The sequence below is a fragment of the Pelodiscus sinensis genome, chromosome 5 (assembly GCF_052426305.1).
Source record: "Pelodiscus sinensis isolate ZL-2025 chromosome 5, ASM5242630v1, whole genome shotgun sequence".
Lineage (NCBI taxonomy): Eukaryota > Metazoa > Chordata > Testudines > Trionychidae > Pelodiscus > Pelodiscus sinensis.
This window is the reverse complement of record NC_143056.1, coordinates 121,221,774-121,245,885: the sequence shown is the minus strand read 5'-3', so window position 1 is coordinate 121,245,885 and position 24,112 is coordinate 121,221,774. Positions and strand designations below refer to the sequence as shown.

Sequence of the window (24,112 nt, the reverse complement as noted above, 5' to 3'; positions counted from 1 at the left end):
AGGGCCACTCATGCTGCCCACCTACTATTCATGGTTGCCAATCCCCGCTAGAGAGATTCGAGGGAAGGCAGGCTGCCAAGAGTTCTCACTCTGTCTCTGCCCAACACAAAAGCATTAGGGGCCTTATTCTCCACTCATGTACTCCATTTCTGCACCAGGTAACTCCGGTATCTCACAGATCTACGAGGGAGGAGCATCGGACCCTTGATACGCACATTTTGGCTAGCGACCCAGCTGATAACAGGGTTGCTTGGTGAATAGCCCCAAATGCAGGTGCAGCACCATTGCACGAAGCAGGGTTTGGTAGGGGTTACTTTAGTCTTGTATAGGGATGAAGCTGCTCAGAGTTTCAGCCAGCACAGCCCTACCTTAGCAGCGTGGCCCCGAGGCCCTTGTAAAGCCCTGCGATGCCTTTGCTCCGAAGTAGCTCCCTGGTGATTTGTGTTGCCGTGGCCCGTGTCTCCACTACCGACTCTGCTGCTCCAGCACTGGTAGAGGAGGAGAGCTGGGCTTGGGCTGCCATTAGCTTCTTCTGGGCCGCTGGGGAGGGGAGGGGGGAGGGGAGCAACAAAGTGTTATTTAGCACCACGCACTATGAAAAGTCAACTTTCGGTTAAGTGCAGCACTGGTGCGAAGGCACACAGGGACTTGGAGGTTTCAGAAAGGAAGATATCTGAGGTATAAACAGGATGCTGGTGAGAGGGAGCGACTAAAGCCAGCCTGTACTCTGTAAGCGCTCTTACCTCAGCCCTCAACTGCAGCATTCCTCCCTCCGTCCTGGGCTCAAAGCCAGCTCTGCCACTCCCCCTTAGTCCTGACCTGTTATCCTGGCAGTTCCACTCCTGGGTCTCTCCTGAGCAGACACGATCAATCCTGCAACACGTGTGTGGTGCAGAGAACTGACTACTGTAGACTGATCGCTTGTTCTAAACCCAATGCAACAGGGATTTTAAACCCATGAGACACTGGTCTTCAGAGGGGAAAGGCCACCAAACCACCCTAAAAATAAGAAGTGAGGAACAGACAAAAGAGCCCATCTTCCCTTAAACACCATGAAACTGAAAGTGCCCTGAAATAAAGAGCCCTATGTCTGTACACTATGCTTTCTCCCATTCCCTTTCTAGCCCTAGTGCACTTCTTCCATTTGGTCAGTAGATGGGGCACATGTCAATCTCTGGGCTAGCCTGCAGCTGCTACACACACACACCTTTCATAGAATCATAGAATAATAGGACTGGAAGGGACCTCGAGAGGTCATCGAGTCCAGCCCCCCGCCCTCAAGGCAGGATCAAGCTCCGTCTACACCATCCCTGACAGATGTCTATCTAACCTGTTCTTAAATATCTCCAGAGAGGGAGATTCCACCACCTCCCTTGGCAATTTATTCCAATATTTGACCACCCTGACAGTTAGGAATTTTTTCCTAATGTCCAATCTAAACCTCCCCTGCTGCACTTTAAGCCCATTACTCCTTGTCCTGTCCTCAGAAACCAAGAGGAACAAATTTTCGCCTTCCTCCTTGTGACACCCTTTTAGATATTTGAAAACCGCTATCATGTCCCCCCTTAATCTTCTTTTTTCCAAACTAAACAAGCCCAGTTCATGAAGCCTGGCTTCATAGGTCATGTTCTCTAGACCTTTAATCATTCTTGTCGCTCTTCTCTGTACCCTTTCCAATTTCTCCACATCTTTCTTGAAATGTGGCGCCCAGAACTGGACACAGTACTCCAGCTGAGGCCTAACTAGTGCAGAGTAGAGCGGCAGAATGACTTCACGAGTTTTGCTTACAACACACCTGTTGATACAACCTAGAATCATATTTGCTTTTTTTGCAACAGCATCACACTGTTGGCTCATATTCAACTTGTGGTCCACTATGACCCCTAGATCCCTTTCCGCCATGCTCCTTCCTAGACAGTCGCTTCCCATCTTGTATGTATGGAACTGATTGTTCCTTCCTAAGTGGAGCACTTTGCATTTCTCTTTATTAAACCTCATCCTGTTTACCTCTGACCATTTCTCTAACTTGCTAAGGTCATTTTGAATTATGTCCCTATCCTCCAAAGAAGTCGCAACCCCACCCAGTTTGGTATCATCTGCAAACTTAATAAGAGTACTCTCTATCCCAATATCTACATCATTGATGAAGATATTGAATAGTACGGGTCCCAAAACAGACCCTTGAGGAACTCCACTTGTTATCCCTTTCCAGCAGGATTTAGAACCGTTAACAACAACTCTCTGACTACGGTTATCCAGCCAATTATGCACCCACCTTATCGTGGCCCTATCTAAGTTATATTTGCCTAGTTTATCAATAAGAATATCATGCGAGACCGTACCAAATGCCTTACTAAAGTCTAGGTATATGACATCCACCGCTTCTCCCTTATCCACAAGGCTCGTTATCTTATCAAAGAAAGCTATCAGATTAGTTTGGCATGACTTGTTCTTCACAAACCCATGCTGGCTATTCCCTATCACTTTATTACTTTCCAAGTGTTTGCATACGATTTCCTTAATTACCTGCTCCATTATCTTCCCTGGGACAGACGTTAAACTGACCGGTCTATAATTTCCTGGGTTGTTCTTATTCCCCTTTTTATAGATGGGCACAATATTTGCAACACAGAGAACAAGACTCGACTGTTCACAGCAGAGGTAATCTTTTGTTAGTCCCCCTGAACCAGGTTTTAATCCCGGTAAACAGTTAAACTAACTAACTAACTAACTCTCTCTCTCACACACACACACGGCAACATTTGCATGAACATTGGCAAGGGGAGGTTCTTGGAAAGGAAAAGGAAAAGGAAAAGAGAAACTCTGAATGCAACGAAGAGATGAAGGATGCGCCCACTGGCTAGCAGAGTACTTCCTGCCTGCACTATAGCTGATGGGTATCATTTAAGGGGATTTTAGAAACAAAGCAGCATCCCAGGCAGAACTCCGGAAGAGATTTAGGTTTCAGCCATAGCTTTTTCCTTTCCCCGTGTTCTGTTGTGCTAAGTAATTTTATCGTTGTATTTAAAATTACTTTTGGGAAGATGCTAGGCATAACGATCAGCTCTATCAACACATTTCACGAGGGCTGCAACTTGACTTCTGCTTAGTACTCACTCCCTTCTCTGGTGCTGCCAATGACACTCAGAACAGACCTACCACCCCGTTTCCTTCTTGTGATTAAGGCTGTAAGAGAGAGAGGTAGCAAAGGGGGGGAGAGGAAGAGGTAAATTCAAAGTGGCAGCACCGCACATCGGCACTGCCACTTTGAAACACCCCAAGGCGGTGTTTCAAAGGAGCAGCTGCTGCACAGCTGATCCATGGATCAGCTGTGCAGCAGGCTGCCCCTTTAAAACGCCACCTCTGTGCCTTTCAAAGGGACAGTGGAGCCCGGGGTCCCTGTGGCATTTCCTCAGAACCCGGGATCAGTCTCTAGCTGACCCCAGGCTCCATAGCTTTAAAATGCACAAGAGCCCCTGCTGGGGATGCTTGTGCATTTCAAAGCAGGCACCAGGTGCAGCCTAGAATCAGTTGACTTCCCGCTGGCCCCAGCTGTATGTGGAGTTCCGCATTCCTCCTTTGAAATGTACAAGAGCCCCCACTGGGGCTTTTGTACATTTCAAAGGAGGAATGCAGAAGTGCCTATCAACTAGTCAATTAACCACATTTCAACATCCTTACTTGTGATCCCCTCTTTCCCCTCCCTGCCACTTTGCCATTGCACCCAGTCTTGACCTGCACCACCACTTGCTACCCCAGTCCTAGGTTCCTTTTTATCTGCTGCACCCTTTACTATTCTAGCCCTTGGCAGCTCCTGAGCAAGAAGTGCCAACTTTACCAAATGCTGCAAAGTGTCTCGCCCAAACAGAGTGTAAATTCCATTCCCTGGCTACACGGGCCTTGGTTCATCCCTAGCCTTGAACATGGCAGAGCTCTCCTTTCACTCTCATGAGGGAGAGAGTCTGCAATTTCCTCTCTGCCTCAGGAGTGAGAGCAGAAACCAGTACCCAGAGAGGCAAGGCGGATAGGGGACAATGGCCTGGAGAGTCCCATGGGAAGAGCAGGACTGACACGGTCCCTCTGTCCCCCCTCAGAGCAACCTTCCCCACACTGGGAGCTTTGCTCACTGTTCAAAAGAAGCTGGTTTTCTCTTGTGAGTGAATGAGAACAAGAGTCATAGATGAACTGCAGGACAGAGCATTCACAAGGCCCAGCCCCACATGGTGTGCAGGGGGAGGGGAGGAGATTAACGGGGTGCAAGTATCACAGGGAAAGCATACGGAAAAGTTAATTCCTTACCCTGGGGCATTAACGAACAAGTTTTAGTAATACAGGAGATGAATGCAATCATGCCAACAGCATGCACCGCTGCCATTTCATTCACCCATCTATCCCCGCCCGTGGCGTAAGCCCAGGTAATGGAAAGTGCTTTCTTCTCCCACAGTCTCCCTCTCCGACCCGCACTGCATCCCCTCTGAGGTACCCCCCTCTGCACGCCTGTTGTACGAGGAGAGAAGAGATGTGAAAGGTACCAATTCGGCCTGCATCCTGCAGCTGGATTTTGAGCATCTCCATGGGAGTGGTGACAATCACCTGGCAGGTACCTGCCCCGCAGCCGGCCAGCATCTCCTTCAGCAGAGTCAGCTTCTTCCTGCCCAATGAGAAAGAGATAATAGTCAGAAGACCCAGCATAGAGTAATGAGCCCTAGGAACACCACAGACATCTGGGGTCTCTCAGAGGGATATTCCCTCCCTCTCATGCTAGGCTCCATGCCCACTATATGATGGAATTATAGGACAGATGGACCTGGACAACAGCAGTGATGCACAGGCTGGGACTCAAATGAAGATTGTCTGCTGGGCATGAGCAGCCAGCTGGTGTCAAAGGCGGGGTGTTTTGGCCCAGCATAATCTGCTGTGGAGCAGGGGAGCTCACATTACCCCATGTACTGAGCTCTGCTGGAAAGTTACACATACCAGAAGTTACCACAGGGCCACAAGCCTTTCCCGGCCTGCAGCTACAGATGTCAGCAACCAGGAACATCTTCTCCTCTCACCGAAGCCAAAAATCCAGAATCCCCACAAAATAAGAGTCAAAACTTGAGAAAGGAACTGCTGAGTTGGGGTGCTCAACTAGGACACCTTAACGGGGCCTAATTTGCCAAAAGTACCATGCACCCACCCTTCCAATCACATCCCTTTTAAAGGCACCAAAGGTGGGCACCTAAGGTCACTGCCCAAAAGTTTTAAAAGAAAAATCAGCCATTTTTTTTTAAATCAACTGCCACAGTCAGATACCCTCACTTAGGCCTGGTCTACTCTAAAAGATTAGGTTGTCTTAACTGCATCACTCAGGGGTGTGAAAAATCCACACACCCCACAAGCAGCATTGTCAAGCTGACCCAAGTCCCACATAGACAGTGCTAGTTAATGGAAGACTTCTGTCCACCTCTTGGGCCGCTGGATTACCTACACCGATGGGAGAAGCCATCTCATCAGCACAGGTTGCAGCTACACTGAAGTGCGACCGTGGCACGGCTGTGCTGCTGAAGTGTTTGTATCTGTAGACAACACTTTCAAGAGGCTTGGTGTCAAGGGGTTAGCCCAAATCTTAAAAAACAGTTGTATAATAATCTGGTAACAAGAGGCTTCTGTAGCGTAGATATTCACTATTTTTTTGAGCACGGTGGATTTTAAATAGCCATAACACAAGTCTTTAATAGGAACTACTCTAAAGTAGCATTTTCGCTCCTCCTGCTGGCTCTGTTTCACCAACACACTGCTCCAAAGTGATGCCAACACCACAGGACACCGCGACAAAGCCAATTTGGGTTAGCAACAAGCACTGCTGCGTTTTTATATAAACACACACATTCACGCGTTAACAAAGCCATGGAGATATTGACGCCGCCCCTCCCCCCGCATTCTGACAGCATTGAGTTTTGGGCCAATACTGTGTGCTGAGGGTTAACACCAGCTCTCTACTGTAAGGGACTGGGGGCAGAGGGACAAACAGGATGATTCTGAAGCCTCTAGGAGAGCCTTACAGGCAATAAGATGTATCAACAATGTGGGACAGTTCCCAAGGCAACCAGGGATGAGAGTCACCTGGTTACCGCTCCCATCAACAAGAGGGAGCCCTTTCTTGTGACAACACCTGATATTGGCAGCCTATCAGCCACTCAAGCACTCTCCTTTGGGCTATGCCAGCCCTTCCTTCACCTTGCAGATTAACAACCAGTGCACCCCAATCTCCAAGCCCCTCTGAATTGTTCCCCTGTGACATCCAGCCCTCGACACTGGCAACTCACAGAAGCCCCAGACCCCCTGAACTCAAAAGTGCAGTGTAACCCAGCTTACCAGTTTAACCTTAAACCCCCCTGCTTGCAAACCGCACAGCACTTGTGGGCATTTATGCTAAAACAAAAGGAGGTTTACTTAGGACTTTAATAAAACAAAACAAACAAACAAAAAACCACACAAACAAGTAGTTACAATAAAAACCATCATCATCAAACACAAACCTGGGTCTCCACTTAGCAGTTACCTTTCCCAGCTAATAAAGCAGGTTTGCTCCCAAAAGATTAGTCTATTGGAGAGCTAGCTGGTTTCTCAAGAATGGGCTTCTAAACTTTCACAAAAACACCTCCTCACACACTGCTGGGCGGGGGAGTTCTTCAGCAAATGGATACTGAGTGCCTTTCCTTACATTGGGGTTCACTGACAACCATCATGTTTCCATTCACATACAGGGTGAACCCTGCCTCGCTGCAGAGTTTCTTTTCTACCTTTCCCTGGTTTCAGTTGTTTGTCAGGGTCTCTGATGGTTTTCCATTGACCATGGCAAGAGCACACAATGGAACCTGCACTATCCCACTGCCTGATTAGGGAGGGGTAACAATTCCCTTTTGTTTGACTGGGTCATCCCAGAGACACATTGCCTCTCGGAGATGAATTTCTGCTCCAGGTCCACACGGCATACTTTCCATACAAATACACCGTTCTTTACCATTATCCAGACATACATCTCATGGTGTTTATAAGAGGCCTTACATGTGACTCTTCATGGATAAATAGCCTGTGTGGTGTACTTGGTGTAGTGAATTTGCCAAGTCTTAGGCTAGAGCTGTTTGCAAAGAACAAAGAAACATTTGCTAATAGGTCTCTGTCACACTTTGAACTTAATTGGTAAGAGCATGTTTCCTCTATTTTTTCTATCCATGTGCAGAATAAGTTGTGTGCACTGATGCATGTGCACCACCAGTAGAAACACACACTACTGGCCATGGGCACTATAGGCACTCTGCTAATCCACTGGGTAGCATTTGACTCTCTCCTGGGTGGCTACCCAGGTGCTCGGTTTATAGGAAACACTGGGCCAAACTCAGCACAACTCCCCGGTCTAAATGGAGCAGTGCTGGATTTACACTAGCAAATAATGGCTTGAAAGTGTCCTTTGAGCTCAGCCTGTAAGATCACATTGTTCCCCACCCCCACCTCAAGCACAATGTAGCGCACTTAACAGCTCAGCGATCCCATGAAATCTCAGCACCTCTTGCCACAGGGAACGAATCAGGTGGCATGAAACCTCACTCCTTAGCAACACAGCTGCCCACCCCTTTAGAGGCCACATTCACCTATCCACTGACATCACAGGATCGCTAGTTAGGATGTTGCTGGCAGCTAATCCCCCCAGGGCCTGCACGTCAGCTGTTCAGAGATTTTCCCCAGTGCACATCTGCTCTTGGTGGGGAGGACATCAGGAAGGGGATTATGGGAATAAAGCTACAGTGAAGATTATCAATGACTAAATATAAATCTTTGAGAACGAAGGAAGGGATTTATCACCGAGTTTCCTTCTGAAAACACTTTGGGCACAGGAAGATCAATGAATCGCTGAATTATCAGTCACCTGCAGGGAGAGTCTGCAGCCACACAGACTGTTCTGTGCGGAGGTGTTTTAAGAGCCTCGGTGAGAAAGCAAGTGTTTTCCTAAGGCAGTTGGCCCTCATGGCTGGATTGAGAGCTCAGAATACTTGGGACTCTTTACTTTGGTACAACAGCCCAAAAACCAAGGGCCTCACTCTCTTCCATTTGCTCAGCTTGTGAGTGCAGAAGTCAGGCTGGACTGTGCACAACTAAAGACGAACTACAAATAAACAGTGTTCTATCAGTACCACCAGGACATGAAGATGCCACCCACAATCCAAAGGGCCAGCACCGCCCCTCTGCATGTCGATAGGACTCTGCTGACCTCTAGGGCGCTGTGCTGACAAACATCCAGCGGAGGATGCGGGCACATAGATGCCGACACTGTGTGGGGTTCTGGGGCTGGAGCACCACCTTGAAAAGTTGAGGGTGCCGAGTAGCCACTGGCTGGCTCCCCTTCAGTCTCCTCTCTTCCCGCCTGTGCCTCCTGCCCACAAGCAGGCCCCATGGATCAGAATGTCCCGACTGACTGACCTGATCGGCAGTTGTGCAGCATTTGGGATGAAGATGGGGGAGGAGCAAGGGTGTGGTATGCTGAGGGGAGGAAGTGGATCTGGGTGGAAAGAGGTGGGGTGCTGGGGCATGGGGCTGAGCTGGGGGCCAAGCACCCTGGTACTTTTCCAAGTTGGTACCTGTGTTAGTGCATATACCATTTTTTAAAAGGGAGCAGACTGTCTGAGGCTAAACACTGCAGTCAGTGCAAATACAATGGGAAAGAGCGGATTGGGGATGAGAGCCACAACTGCTTTCAAGATAGCTCAATGGACTTCAAAACATGCAGCACTCAATGTACATCAGCGGCAGTCTGAGCCTATAAATGCCAAGACCCTTTACCATTCCTGCAACGGATACCTTCAGGCAAACAACCGGCAGGGCTGAGCATGGCTGGGCTTTTTTTTTTTAATCACATGTCGGGAAACTCATTGTAACTTTAAGGCACTATGGTTCATTCTCAAACAGCTGAATGATGGTCTTCAAACCCTCCCCCCCAACACACACACGAGAAAGAAGAGGCCTTTTCAGCCCAAACCAGTGGTCTTTTGAGAAGGCTATAAGCCAGTGGACCAGCGATTACAAAAGTGAAGAACCAGCCACAGCAGCATCACTATCTAGTTGGTGCGGTGATGCTGAGAGTTTTACAAACTCCCTTACAACCACCTGTCTCCCCCCGCCCCCGCCCCACCCAACCAATACGTTCCTAGAACACAGCCTAGAACACTAATCCCATTTTAATTTCACTGAAACTGTCCCACCACCCCATGCCTGCCCCCTTCAGGAGAGTACAAACACGTGGCTCCCAGAACCAGCAATGCAATCTCCGGAGCAGTGCACTTAGCATACGGTTTAGAAACAGAAGAGGTCAGGGCAGCACGGTTGGAAGCCCAGGACGCTGACACAACTAGTGTCCCCTGTAAGCTGAGCGCTTGAGCGGCCGCTCAGGAGAGATTCCACTGTCGCCCAGAGGATTAGCAGAGCACCCACAGCAAGGTTTTTGTTGGTACTGATGGTGCACATTGCACATACCTCTGTGCATATAAATTTATTCTGAACATGGATGGAAAAAGATTACAGGGAACGTACAACCTCCTGGCTTCTCAACATGAATGCCTGGAGCTTTGCCAATGCCCAAAAATGCTTGTAAGTTAAACATGAGACACATGGGGGAAGGGAAACTGAGGCACAGAGGGGAGAAATGATTTGCCCAAGGTCACCCAATAGATCAGTAGCAAAGCTTGGAACAGAGTTCAGGTCTCTTCTGCCCTAATCCAAGGCCCTATACGTGGGACCCTGTGGTTTCTTCAACTATAGGTGCATTGTGCAGCTCAAGGTCCAGTGCAATTTAAACAGGCTGCAGTGCAATTTAAACAGGCCCCAAAAAAGGCCGCCAATGATTGGGGAGGTCTTGGAAGAAGAGAGAAAGAGAGACAACCCGGGGGGTGGGAAGTCAGCTGGGAAGTAGAAGCAAGAACAAGTTCATGCTCAGGTATCCCCCTTGGGCGGCACCATCTGTAATGCAACAACAGTGAGCCCAGCAGCCCATGAGAGGTTTCTGTGCCCACCCAGCTGAGCGAAGTGCCGTTGCTAGTCTCACCCCGGGATGACAGCAGCTCGGTATCGGGTCGGGAGTCCCGCTGCAGTACCAGCAGCAGGACTCACACACAGCAATGTCGCCAGCAAGACGCAGAGCGAAGATGTTGGCCACATGCGGTCAGTACAGCTGCTGCGGCCCAAAGTGCATGGCTGTTTCACCAGGCACGATGGAGCAGGTAATTGCACTCTGCCCTCTTCAATGCTCACCATGGATTGCATTGAATCCAGTGCTCAGCAGCTCCAGCTCTAGGGTTACAGCATAGCTTGTGGCCACGGCCTGAGCACTTTTAAGCAGGGGCCTGTATAAAACCAGGCTGGCTGCTGCCGGAGCAGACCTGAGCCTTGGTCCAGCTGGGTGGTCACACACCCATGGAAAAGTAACCTAGCTGCCCCCCTCCATCCAAACAGAGGCAGCCAGGCTAACTGGGGCTGTGATCCGGCAGGTGGAGTCTACTGCTGCATGGCAGAGCACAGGAGAGTGCACTGAGATCTTGACTCCTGGCAGCACCAGCTCATGCAGCGTGTGGGTAAGTGAGAGAGAACCTGAGAAATATCTGAATGAGCATCCTGGTGCCTAGCAAAGGTGGGCCCAGATAAACAGCTGGCACGTGCTCACCCAGCCGTGACGGTACTTCCATTTAAATATAAACACAGCCCCCCACACAGAAGTAGCCACCTCCAGGATGGAACACAGCAGCTGTTTAACCGCACACGTACACACTACACAAATACACGGGGCTGCTCGAGTCAATGGGAGTCTTGCCATGGGCTCAGGATTAGGGATATACAATTTTGATTATCTCGCTAATCGACTAGTCAATTTGCATCGACTATTCAATTAGTCAATAAGGGCACTTTCGCCCTGTGCTCCCCATGGTATTTCAAAGTGGCAGCACCGCATGGAGCCCGGGGTCAGCTGGAGACTCCCCCACTGACCCTGGGCTCCACGTGACGTTGCCACTTTGACAACACTGCCTGCAGCCTGGGCTCCCAGCTAGCCCCAGGTTGCACAAGGCATTTCAAAGTCTGGCCCCAGGCTCCTTGTGGTGCTGCTGCTTTGAAGCGCCTCTCCTCCCCCCTCTTTCTGATAGAGGCAGCAAGTGAGGGGAAGCGACTAGTCAACAGTTGACTAGTTGTTCACATCCCTACTTTGGATCAGACTCCTAGTACATTTGAACCTTTTCAAAAGAGCGTAAGACATTATAAAACAAAAAGAGAGGAATCAGACTCAAAACTTGGGATCTGTTGGGAATATTCCCACCCACCCCACCTAAAACTGGAGCACGAACTGGCAGAACAGTCAGGGGACCTGCTATTCTAGTAGCATTTAGTCTCTGGCATGAACTGGGGACAAAAGTCTCACATCTCGGTTCACTGAGCAAGACAATCTTGTGTATGCAGTGCAAGAAAAAGAGGAAGAAAATATTCGTTTCTCTGCAGAATTCATTTCTGTCAGCAAAGAAGCAATTAACACAATTGTGCTGGGCTTGCTAGAAACAAAAAAAATAAAACCATAGAATCAGCAGTTTTCCAGCCCTGCTCCAGAACAGCAAACAAAAAAGTGAAGGTCAAGATAAAAAAGGTTTCAAGGAGGAGGGGAATGATAACATGCCTTGGTGAGACGCAGTCAGCAACCCAACCAGCTGGACTCCAGAATATTTTCCAAGCAAATCACAGCTTTTATAACAAACCAAGGCAGTATTCCACCCACTGAGGTCAAAATATTGGGCAGAGCTTAAATGAGAGACAACCTCCATGACTGCCACCACCCACCACAACTGTACAGCATGCTGAGTTTAGGAGGTAAAGGAGGAAAATTATGGGGCAGTTTAATGGTTGCTTCCAACGCAAATGCTTTGTAATAGCGGAGATTCAGAACTGAGATTCACCACAGGGACTATTGATTGAGAGAGCCCAGCATGAGACACCTTAAAGGGGCCCAAATCACAGAAAGGGCTCGTCACCCAAGCTCTGAAAAATCCAGTGCCTTTAAAAGCAGGTCTCAAGTTGGGCCAGAAGAGCGTAGCCAGAACTTCAGGTGGCTGATGGGCAATAATGGGGCTGTGGTCAGCTCCTACACCCCAGGCCTGCTCCCTGGCTGCAGTAAGAGCTGGGCTACAGGAGGCCCGTGGGTGGGCCATAGCCCACTAAGGCCCACCCGTGTCTATGCCACTGAGTCGGGCACCCACAAATACAACATTTTAAGTACCTTCTGGAGGCCTGTTGATATCCAGGGTTCCCATGCACATGCTTATGTGTTTTCCTCAGTCTTGAGGCCCTAACAACTCTTTCATTTACATACTGCTTGGCTCTGGAGGACAGACACAGCTGCTATCTTATCGACTTCTGTATGTACGTGGGCCTCCCCCTGTGGGAGAGAGAACTATGCAGCACAGAGATTTCCAGCTTCAGGGAGGTGCTGGAAAAAACTCCTCTCCCCACTCTCTGTAGTAGATGTTCAATTGACTAATCGAATAGTCAATGCATTTTGCTACACTTCAGAGGCAAAAGCACCGCGTGGAGCCCAGGGTCAGCCAGGGATTCCTCCGCTGACCCCAGGCTGCACACGGCGCTTCTGCTTTGAGGTACACTCTCTCCGCCTCCCCCCACTGCTGCCTCTTTCTGATAGAGGCAGCGAGGTGGGAGGAAGCAACTAAGTCGACTATCCTGTCAATTATCCGATAAGTCCTTCACATCCGTACTCTGTAGACTGGAAATCTTCTATTCTTCCTTTCCTGCCTTCTCCGTGAATGAAGCAAGTCCAAGGGGCTTCAGAACAGATGCAGACGAGCTACATAGGAGCAGAGTGAGAACTCTTATTTAGCTCATCTGCCTATATAGTTCTCAGAGCCCCAGAGAATTTCCTAGCTGAGACATCAAGCTCAGAAGACGACATCAGGTCTAATGATGCGGATGACACAATCAGAAGAGAGACAGAATTCTTTTCAAGGGTTCCACCCACACCCAACTGGCTGCAATTTGGAGGATATTGTTGCATGCTCTTGACCAGTTTCCACTTTGAAGACATCTTACAGGCATGAGGCCTGCTGCATGCAGGTGCCCGAAGTGGACTGCTTGGTGGAACACAGGAAGTGGTCAAAGAAAGCTTTTCTTGTGTAAAGCCAAACATAGAAAGTAGAGCATCGGGGAAATGCAGCAGGACCAGTCTCACTGCCAAGCAGGGGTGGGCACAAGCGAGATTTTTATGTCACCTCCTATGAAAAACACACACTTGAATTACAGCAGAGGAAATATAAAAATGCATGATCAGTCTATTCACCATTTCAGTAGGACACTCATGGGGGTTGGACAATATACAGTAAAACTCTAATAATCCGGTATCCAATAGTCCGGCATCAAAATGGCAAGAGCCTAGTGAGTGAGCTTCGGCAAAAAAAATGAGTCAAGGTAACAGCAGCAGTAACTGAACTGAGCAAAAAGGGTAAAAAAGGCTTAAAAAACTAAAATATTACAGTATACTGTATACGGTATGTACAATAAAAAGGGTTAAGAACACTTTATATACAGTACATAAGGTATACAGTATATATAACCATCTTATAATACCTCCTGATAGTCCGGCATGTCTGATAATCTGGCACCACCTAGGTCCCACAGGTTCTGGATTTTCAGAAGTCTACTGTACCAGCAATAAGCAATCCTCAATTAGGAGACCATCCCACCTTCAAATGCCCCCAGGATTTCACGTCCAGCCTCACACAACAGTCAGTGACTGGGACATGCACAGACATGCCTAGTGGTCAGAGCTGGAGTTAGGCCCAATGGTTAGAGCAGGAGGCAGTAGCCAGGAACCAGAGGCCTGGGTTAGTCGCAATTGGAGCTGTTGGAGCTGAAGGTCAGATACCTGCAGTGCAGCAGGGCTGGGAACAGGCAGTTGCAGGACTCACCACAGCCACTGAATTTACCACAGCTGGTCCACTGACCCTTTTGGCCAATCAGGTGTAATCAGACCAGCTCCTACTGGCCCCCTGTGCTCACTAGATTGTTGCAGAGCCAGTCTCCAAACAAACTGACTCTTCACACAATCCCTACTTTTGAAGCAACTAACTTGTGCTGGTCACTCAAGGCAGGCTGACTGTAAGACTGCCCTTTTCTGTGCAAAATAAAGATATCTGCATGCTCTGTACATTTTAGTGCAGCTCCAGGATAGTTCGGGGTCACGTGGCATCTGCCACAACACATCTCTCTGGCGCACCCAGAACTTACATTTACAGGTGAGCTTTTTCCAATCGGACAAGCAACGCTGACTCATGCAAATGCTGAGCACACTTCCAGCTGGACAGCCACTGGCAGAACGGCAGTGAAGACATTCAAACAAACACCAGAGAAGATCTTTGCAGCTTCTGCTGTCAGAAAACGAGACGCTGCCATCGTGGTGCTAGGCTGGGTATCAGCCAAAGCCAATCCGCATTTTAAGAGCCCTGTATCCATACACTCAGAACAATTCACTGTTCCTGCAGGCATGACCTGCTCTGCAAATGTGAGACTCCACAGCCTGCACCACATAAAACCAAACTTCAGACAACAGGCTCAGACTAAAAATGAACCATCCCAAACAATCGCCTTCGCAGAGCTCTCACGCCACTTGCAGTCCTTGTAAGGACACAGGCAGCACTGGAACTGCATTTGCCTGCCACGCAGTTTGAAGCCTTCCCTTTCTACAAGACAGCCGTTTGTTCGTGGCGGGTGGGTCTTGTACCAAGAGCCTGCACAAGACACTGACTGACGGCTCTGGAGCCCCCGATTTAATCTCAGGCCAGGATGAGACACATTAGCATGGTAGGGTGAATGCACTCGTGTTGACACTGTCACTGCTGTACCTTGTTCTATGATGAAACAGTAATTCGGATCTCAGGCTGGGTTACCAATGCTGCCCTATAGACCTGGCACGCAGGGAAGAGGGCAGAGAAGTATTCTCCCGCCCCCCCCCCCCCCCACACACACACACACTCTGAAGGCGAAGAGCTGCCTTGATGTAAACAGCGAGCTTTTGAGGCATGGGACCAAACACAAGGTGAATGAGGAGGAGTTGTGGGGGAGCTATACTTGGCTTAAACACAGCACCTGCTTGAAGGAAAACAGCCCTCGTCACACATCCTAGCGCTAACCACGTGCCTGCCACAGCTCGGGGAAGGTCCAGTGAGCTTTGAGGCAGCGGCATGGGAAGAGCACTATAGAGGAAAACTCTTGTAGAGGTTCCACCAGGGGCATCGCCACGTGTGGGCCTGAGTGGGCCGTGGCCCCCTCACTCTGCATCCAGCCCTACCCCGCTCCAATCCATCCAGAGCTCCAGCTGGGGAGCAGTGTCAGGGCACCAGGGCTTAATCCTGCCCCGATCATCGCCCACCCACACTCAGGCAGCAAGAGTTAGAGCGAAAAGGATTCAGAGGATGGCCATTGGGCAGCTCAAAAAGCCCTTCCGCTACCTAGGAGGCACAGCTGCCCATTCAGCCACCTTCTCCTTTCCGTGCACAACACAAGGACCTTCCAGACCACACCCCATTTGAATCAGACCTCAGTCTGAGCTCTTCCCGCCAGCTTGGGATATGGGATTATCAATATTCACGAAGGGACAGTCTAGAGGAACTTCCTTCTCATAGGTGCAGACTTCATGGGTGCAGCCCCATGCTTACGTACTCCTCCCCTGCCCTCTCAGCTCTTACGGTGCACCCCGGCTCTGGTAGGAAGAGGGAGGTGCAGAGCCGAGGCAGGTTCAAGGGAAGAGGTGGAGAAGGGATGATGCAGAGGTTTGGGGGCAGAGCCTGGAGTGGCGGCGTGGGTTCAAGCAAGCCCTGGCAAAATGTGAAGTTGGCATCTGTGCTCCTTTCTACAGAGGAGAGATGTTCCCATCTCTCTAGGGACACTGGTGAGCTACCCAAATCCCCATTACATCTGGCATCAGCTCACACTTCCTGCTTGCAACCCAGGACTCTCCTCCCAAAGTGCTCCGGTTGACCAGAAACACGCTGCTCCAAAGCAGACTCCTTGCTGCATTTCTTCCAGGGCCCTGACTCGCTTGCAGCTCCCGCTGGCATCCACCCGCTGCTGAAGGCTGAGCCACCATCTGCCCTTCCCCTCCCCCTCCAAGGGGGATCCCAGGACAGCATGTCAGACAAACAGCTCCCTTAATCCACAAGGTCAGTGGGGAATGAAAAACCACAGTTCAAATCCCAAAGAGCTTCAAAGTTCATCCGGGGACAGGCAGTGAGAACTGAGCAGGGACCATTCATGTCTCTCATGCAGGCAGGACCTGCTCTGGTTCCCAGGAACAGCCCATTTGCTGTCTAAGCTGTCCCTTTGGCTGAGAACCAGAGTGGGCTGTGAAGTCACTTGGCCAGCAGCAAACACCACACAGGGCACCTTTCCCCAGCTCTGCAAGGGAAGTGGAAAGAGGCAGGGGAGGGAGAGGCAAGGTGCCCACACTCAGCCAGACAGCTCAGCCTCTGTGTTTGCTGGTCTAGGCACCTTTAACTGGAAAACAGAGTAGGACTGAAGGACATCTTCCATACTTTATTCATTCCTAGCGGCATGGGTGAAGAGCAAGGCAAGCCCCAGCCCCACCCCTTCCGCCCAAGGCCTGTCTCTGGAGCCAAGACACACCCAAGACCCACCCACCCTCTGCCTGAATCTTTTTGGCCACCTGGAGGGTCAGGGGCTGCTGTGCTGCGGCCCTGGCCCCAACTCAGCCTGCCCGGCTAGCCAGGGAACATAGGCAATTTTGGGAAGGCTGTGCCTTCCCTTGCCTTCATTACCGTCTGCCCATGCTTGGCAGTATCTGAGAGCCCCCTCCTAGCAACAGCCCTGGCGTCCCCTAGTGTGATTGAAGACTACAGTGCCCCATGGCACTGGGGCAAGGTTGCTGTCCATCACTTTAGTTTAGAGCGTGTTTCTGAAGTGATAGCTTTGCAATGATGCGCAACAGAGATGGAGGGGCTGGTAGCGCTGGCTACTGCTCAACACATGCTTGGAGCAAGTAAGGCCTTCCCCAGCCTGCTCTATAAGGGTGTATCTGCACTGCAGTTATTTCAAAATAACAATGCGAGCATCTACACAGCAATTCCATTATTTCAAAATAATTTTGTACTAACGCATGGCTTGTTTCGAAATCTGTAAACTTCATCACACAAGGAATAACGCTTATTCCGAAATAGCTATTTCGGAATAGCAATGGTGTGGACGCTTCACTGCTGCCATTTTGAAATAGCTCCTCCCTCAGGGCCATTCAAAGTAATTACTCCCTATTGCCTTCTGAGGCTCTAAAACTGAGGTAGCGCATCCACATTAGGGGGCCTGCATTGGACTAATTTTGAGGCTTCCCTGTAGTGTAGACGTGCTATTTCCAAATAGGGTACGTCTAGCTTAACAGAGTCCAATGTTCTATCCCTGCTGGCTATCCTAGTCCTGAGCCTCCCTGCAGCAGAGCCTGCTAGAACGCCACCCTGGTGGGCATATGTGCAAGCCCATTCATAGCAATTGGGTTCTCATCGTACCTAGATCAGTCTCCACCCAAGCTACTAGCAGCTAGGTGAGTCACTGCACCAACTATTTCCCTCTCTCCAAGGAGGGCTCCAAGACTGTTTGGGTTGGAATATGGAAGCTAGCAAGTAATTGCAGAAACGGAACTTTTCCAAATTAACGCAGTGCCAGTCCCCACCACAAAGCGCATTCAGAAGCAGCAGGGTGGATCTAGTCCTCCATATGCTGAATGAATCAGAGCTAAACACTGATCTGCCGGGATACTAGGTGCATTGAGAAGTAGGGCTGTCAGAGGAAGCTATTCCTGTGCTAGGCTCACCTCTCTGGATCACCTGGTTGAAATGATACTCCAAGGCTATGCCCAACCATACATCCTGGATTTTCCGGGACAGTCCCGATTTCAAATCCTCTGTCCCATTGTCCCCATAAACCATAGAAATGTCCCAGAAATTCCAAAATTTCGGTAAATATTTCAGTGGGGGCAGATGGGGAGCCTTGGGGCTTTCTCCCTCGGATCTGGCTTGTGGGGAAGAAACGCAGCAAGAAACAGCTGTGCACGCTGCCTCTCCCTCTCCCAATTCTCCCGACTGGGGGAACAGTAGAGCAGGGATGCACGTCCTGGAGGCTTTTCCTGCTGCTCCGGAATCCAGCCCATAGGAGCAGTGGAGGCCAGGCCTGGGGCATGGTGTTGGAAGCCATGCGAAAGCAAATAAATGGTCCCCCTCCCCTCATGCCCAGACCCCGCACCCCCAACCTACTCACTCACTGCCTCTGCCAAGACCCCACACCTGCAGCCCACTCACTCACTGCCCTGTGATTTAATTTTTATACTTTTGTAAGACTTTTCAAATAAATACACTCAGAGATCATAAAAAAATCCTTTGTCGGATGTGTCCCCATTTTTGGTTTCTGAGGAGATTCCTTGGATGCTGCTTTGATATTACAGGGTCAGGTGATCGTGTCACCCTCTACTGGACACCATCTTGGGCTTCTAGTGTTTTTCCACTAAAAGGAATGAGAGTCACTGGAAAACAAAGGATTCCTTCCCTATGTAAATCCTATTCAAGGGTAGGGATTGTGTTAATCTGGGTCAGCTCTTCACTGAATCTTCACCCATGTGACTGCTGGAAGCACCTAAGACTGAACTGGGGAAAGAACTGGACTCAGGCTAGAAAGTAACTAGCCTGTGAAAGGAATATCTGGGATTCGAAGCTGCAAGCAAAAGAAGTTTGTCTTCAAGAATCTCTGCTATCTGCTTAAGACAAAATTTAGTGTGAGAAATTAATATCTGTAGCCAGCTTCTTTAGTCTATTAAGATTAGAGTGTGTGTGTGTGTGTGTGTGTTTACTTGCTCAATAATCTACTTTGATCAGTTAGCTATTACTTATAATCCCTTAAAATCCATTCTTTAGGTTTAATAAACTTGTTTTCATTTTCTGTAAACTGTAACTCATAACTGGGGGATGAAAAGCTGTGCTTATCTTCTTCATTGAGAGAGGGGCGATTTTTATGAGCTTATGCTGTAGAGATTTCTGCGCAGTACAAGTCAACAGTTTGGGGTTTACACTATAAGGGGGTAGGCACCAGAGGGCTGGGTAATTCCTGAGCAGAGTCTTCCCACACAGACCTCATCTCAGAATCTGTGACCTTTTGCAGCAGGGTCTGGCCCTACCTGTGTGTGTGCTGGAGGAGGCCTGAGGACCTGGTATAGCAAGGACAAGCTGAGGGAGCTCAGGCTTATGGAATGGGAATGGTCTGTGGGAACACAGTACATCAGGTGGCGCTCTGAGGAGGGAGGGGACCCATCACATCCATGATGAGTAATTACAGAACTAATGGTTGGTGATTCATAAGGATCCTCATATATAAACATTAATTTGGGATTTAAGGATCCCAGGATAACTAAAGAGGTCACATATATAAAAAGCATAATGGACCAGGTCCTCTTCAGGGGTAAATCAGCATGGCTCCATTGCAGTCAATGAGCTACCCTGATTACACTTGATCAGGCCCCTGTACATTAGGTGGAGCTGATGAATCAAATAATTGGTACCAGGAAATAGAGCTTTTCAGCTACAGGCCTTCCTTGCTGTAAGTCCAAGATTCATTATAAGTCCAAGTTTTTTGGAATGTAACAATTTTTTCCCCCATAGCTGACTTCTATTTATGCAAAGTGTGGGGGGGGAGGGGTTGTACGACTTAAAGAGCGGGGAATGGAATGACTTACAACACTTCAGTTTCTACAAGCGTCAACGACTTTATTGCAGAATGGACACTGCGGCGATGCCCTCTATGGGTACCTAGTGCAAATCCTAGGTCAGATAGCTAGTGATCAAGAGCTGTAACCTGATACATGACAATTCATGTACTGGCTCATGTGAAACAGGTCTCTAATTCCCAGGGGATGGGCATCTATACCATAGAAACTCCTACCATAAATGGTTCCCTTATCAGCATGGTCAGAGAGGTCAAGGGCTGAACGGGCCATCGACCCTGAACTGTCCCCTGGATTAGAGCAGATACCTTGGCAGAACAAGCTGTGCCTACTGAGTGGATACAGGCTCCATGGCTATCAATTTGGCACCCTTCACTGACACCGAATTCACACGAACAAATATTAAAGTGATTCCTATTTTGCTGACTCGTGACCTTTACATGCAGGTGAAGTAACAAATGCCAGCGATCAGAGAATCAAAGTTCATTCCCACTCCCCAACTGCCAAGTAGCTCCAAACAGCTCAAACCCCACAAGATGGGGTTCTGGGGCCAGCCAGTCATCACAAGAGTGGGTGGAGCAGACAAGTATCCAATAGACGGTTGAGAAGGACGGACCATCCGAGCTGTGTTGTAACCAGTAGCCGATGTAGATGCTTTCTGTGGACATTCTGGCTACCTAAATCCTGACTGAGATCTGGGACTATTTTTGGAATCCTCAAAACAAAAACCACACACACACACACACACACACACACACACACCCCTTGAGAGGTATTTTTGCTTTCAGTTCTATATGCAGTGTTTTTGGCTTGCACGCTAGTGCTAACTGAACCAATACCAGCAAGCCCATGACCTAGCAGAAAGCCAGCCCACCACTGAAAGCCACCCACTCACCCATCTTTGGAAAGATGATACCGGAAGAAGTCATTGGCCGCAAGCTTGATGGCCTTTTCTGGCGTCACTAGAGTCAGGTTCACCGCCGCCCCTGGGAAAGAAACAAGAGGAAGGAAACACTGTAGCAACAACAGGAAAATCTGATTATCTGGACACATTCAGGAGCGTAGTAGATAAGCGTTAGTGGCGTTTAAGCCAAAAGCAGAACAACAAAAGGGAGGAAGGTTTAAAAAATGCCCAAGGGATTTAGAAAAAACTCTAGTGAATGGGATTTTAGCATCTGAACACATTGGGCTCTTTTGAAAACTTCCCCTGAAGCTTCTCAGTTCCACAGTACAGAAGCTTTTTAGAATTCCAATTGCATTAGTGCAGCTCACCTCTCTCGCACACAAATTCAAATGCCACTGAAGTCAAAGGAAAGGCCGCATTGATTCCCCACAGGCTTTGGATCAGGCCCTCAAAGAGGAAGGACAAGTCCCGCAGATAGCCTATTAATTCTGTTTCCCATCTGGGAAGCATCAACACCCTCCCAACAAGACTGACACACTTAATTTGCCTGTAACTCAGGTAACACAGGCCAGAGGCTCTGAAAGGCTCAGGGCCAGATCCAAAGCCCGTTGAAGTCAATGGGAATATGTCTCTACTAAAGGGGAAGGTCGATTGAAGATACCAAATCCAGCTACATTACTTACGGAGCTGGAGTCGACCTATCTTAAATCACCGTCCACATAGCGGGAGGTCGATGGGAGTAAACGCTCCAGTTGGCTTCCCTTACTGCTCCTCAGGAGCAGGAGCACTGGCCAACAAAGGCGCCCTCTGAGTTTGAGTTAGCAGGTCTTCACTAGACCTGCTAAACCGAACTCCGGAAGATCAACCGCAGAAGTGTCGATCTGTCAAGTAGTGTAGATATGGCATTAGGAGCCTCTCCACAGACTCTGGTGGCTTTGGATCAGGCCCTTGGCCTGGCGATTGCACTGCTATTTTATCATCATCAGCGTCATCCTTCCAGCAGCCTCCCAACGTGGCCGCTTCAAACCTTACTTTGCTCCAATCAGTAATACATCACATCAGTGCCCCTGGCTCAGTTCCAGTCGGAACAAGAGGCCTGCCACCCTCTATGCAGGTGTATAAACAGTGCTGCACACCCACTGGACTTTTAACTACTCGATTATCCAGATTATCCACATGGGAATTACCTATATTGCGGCTGCCACAATGAATGGCCCTGGCCAGCTCTGCCCTCAGAGCAACAGCTATGGAGACCTGTATTAGTGAAACAACTTTTCCCCCTCTCCCTGCAAGTGTTTAAGTCACCCTGAGAAAATACAACAGCTGCTGCTCCCTGGCCTGAGGAAAACGTTGTCATGTTTGGTTTGTTGCTTCAGAGCACTGAACCTCCTAGAGACCTGTGTGTCATGAGGGATTCCCCTCCCCGCCCCCACCAAGGGTCACGTTGCCTGCACCCATCCTGCACCAGGGCAGGCTCCATCCTTAAGCCACCCTCAAGAGAGAGCACCAGGTTTAAGCTATCCGGCACTGGCACCCACAACATTTCAGAAAAGTCTCTCATCCGCAAAGCATTTTTACACAAGGAAGCCCTATCACATCCCTGTGAGGAACGTGTGACGATTCCACCCTCCCACCCAAAAAAGTAGATTTTTTATTTTGGTGCATGTCTCTTTTTTGCATGTAAAAGTTAGAAATATGAAGTATGGGATCACTCATGGTTTTAAAGGTGCAAATGAGAGCCATCAACGGTGCTCCAGGAAGCCTTAACGACTGGGTGATCAACTTAACGACTGGCAGACAGCCTTGTTTGTCCTCTAAGTCTAAGCAGTGATTGGTTCTGGGAAGACACGTGACCACGTCAGCTGGTGGTGGGATACCAGTTTGACCAGGGAATTTTCCATGGAAGAGAGGAGATGCAGAACAAAAAATTCCTGCCTAGGGAAAGCCTATATAAAAAACAATGGGAAGATATTAGTCCTTTTGTTATTAGCTGGCATGACCCACCCAAGTCAGAGAATAAGATCTTTGACTTGAAGGCATGCCTGAAATAAGAACAGGTTTTAGGGTAAGTTTGCAATATGCTTTACTGTATCTGAACTAGCTCTGTTTTTTCTTTTCATTTTGTAAAAACATTGATTTATTTGTTTTCATTCGCAACCACTTAAATCCTACAGCTTGTCCTCATAACAACGCTTGTGTTTACTATCAGGTCCAGTGTAAATAACTGTTACTTGGGCAGCATGGTCAGTGTGTATATTCTCTCACAGAGAGGCGAACATCCTCATGAGCTTTCTCTGTGTAAAACTTTTACTCAGAGAAAGATGGATTTATTTGGGGTTTTGATCCTTTTTCCTGGATGCTGTACTGCATTCTCCCAGAGCTGAAGTGGTTCAGTGTCGCATTACTCTTCAGGGGCACGGTTACCCCAACTCCGTGCCTCGTCTGGGGGGAGACCAGAGGGTCTGGCCCAGCAGCACAGAGTGGTGGGGAGGCCCAGACAGAAAGAAGGTGAAGGTCAGTAGCATAATCAGAACACCAGGAAACAGCCCCAAGGAATCGTCTGTGACCACATCCTGTCACAGAAGGATGATCCCCAATTTAGGGAGGCGGGTGCCTGGGCACAGCAAGGTTAAGACCTATATTTTCAAAAGGGTCCACTGATCTTGGAAGCCTGACCGGGTATGCCTCCTTTTCATAGGCAGTGAGCACCATTCAAATCAGAGTCAATAAGAGCTGCAAGTGCCGAGCACCTCTTAAAAAAAGCGGTCCTGTGTTTCTCAGGATGGGCACCCAAAAGCCACATTGCAGAACCCCCAAAATCAGCAGGCACTTTTGGAAAACAGAGGCCCCAAAGGACTTGCTCAAGGCCAGAGAGTGAATCAGTGTCAGATGAGAGACTGTGTCCTGTGCTCAGACAACAATTCTCTCCACACTGAGGAAAAATAACCCTGTAAGCAGAAAGCCTTTACTGGGCCCTGCCAGATAGCTTCTGAGAGCACCTCACAAGCCTGGTCCTACCATGTGTCTATGCTCACTGACAAATCCTTGTCCACCTCCCTGGTAAGAGGCAGATAGACCAGTCTCTTCATCTCACAAATGGCAGCAACTTTACAAGCATTGCGTTCAATAGATAATGTGTTGGGTCTCTCTCTCAAGGACTCGTGACCTCCTAGTGAGGCCAGACATTGGTTTTAGTTCCGTTTACAAAGACTTCCTAAAACCAAGGGTGAGCGTGTTCTCAAATCACAGACTCAACCCAGCGGCAACACACCCCTGACCCCTACCACTAGGGATATTGGCGAGTAGTCACTTGGAGTATCAAATATTTGCTCCCGTCCCTCCCTCGATGTGGGGAGGGGGAACAAGAGCTGGTGCTGGGGGGGAGCTGGCTTAAAAGCTGGTTCCCCCCCCAGCGC

At 49.1% G+C, this 24,112-nt stretch overlaps 1 protein-coding gene across 6 annotated transcripts in view; it reads right to left on the bottom strand.

The window, feature by feature from the left end:
- The window catches only part of SLC25A22 (solute carrier family 25 member 22), a 95,302-nt gene that overhangs the window by 15,677 nt on the left and 55,513 nt on the right, over positions 1 to 24,112 (bottom strand). For all 6 annotated transcript variants that reach the window (XR_012903685.2, XM_006114865.5, XM_075928250.2 and 3 more), the window contains exons 5-7: positions 20,688 to 20,778; positions 4,533 to 4,651; positions 369 to 540 (exon numbers count right to left, since the gene is read on the bottom strand). Coding sequence is in view for 5 of the 6 variants with exons in the window: in XM_006114865.5 (XP_006114927.1) it covers positions 369 to 540; positions 4,533 to 4,651; positions 20,688 to 20,778 (382 nt within the window). In the remaining variant the exon portion in view is untranslated. The remainder of the gene's footprint in view (positions 1 to 368; positions 541 to 4,532; positions 4,652 to 20,687; positions 20,779 to 24,112) is intronic.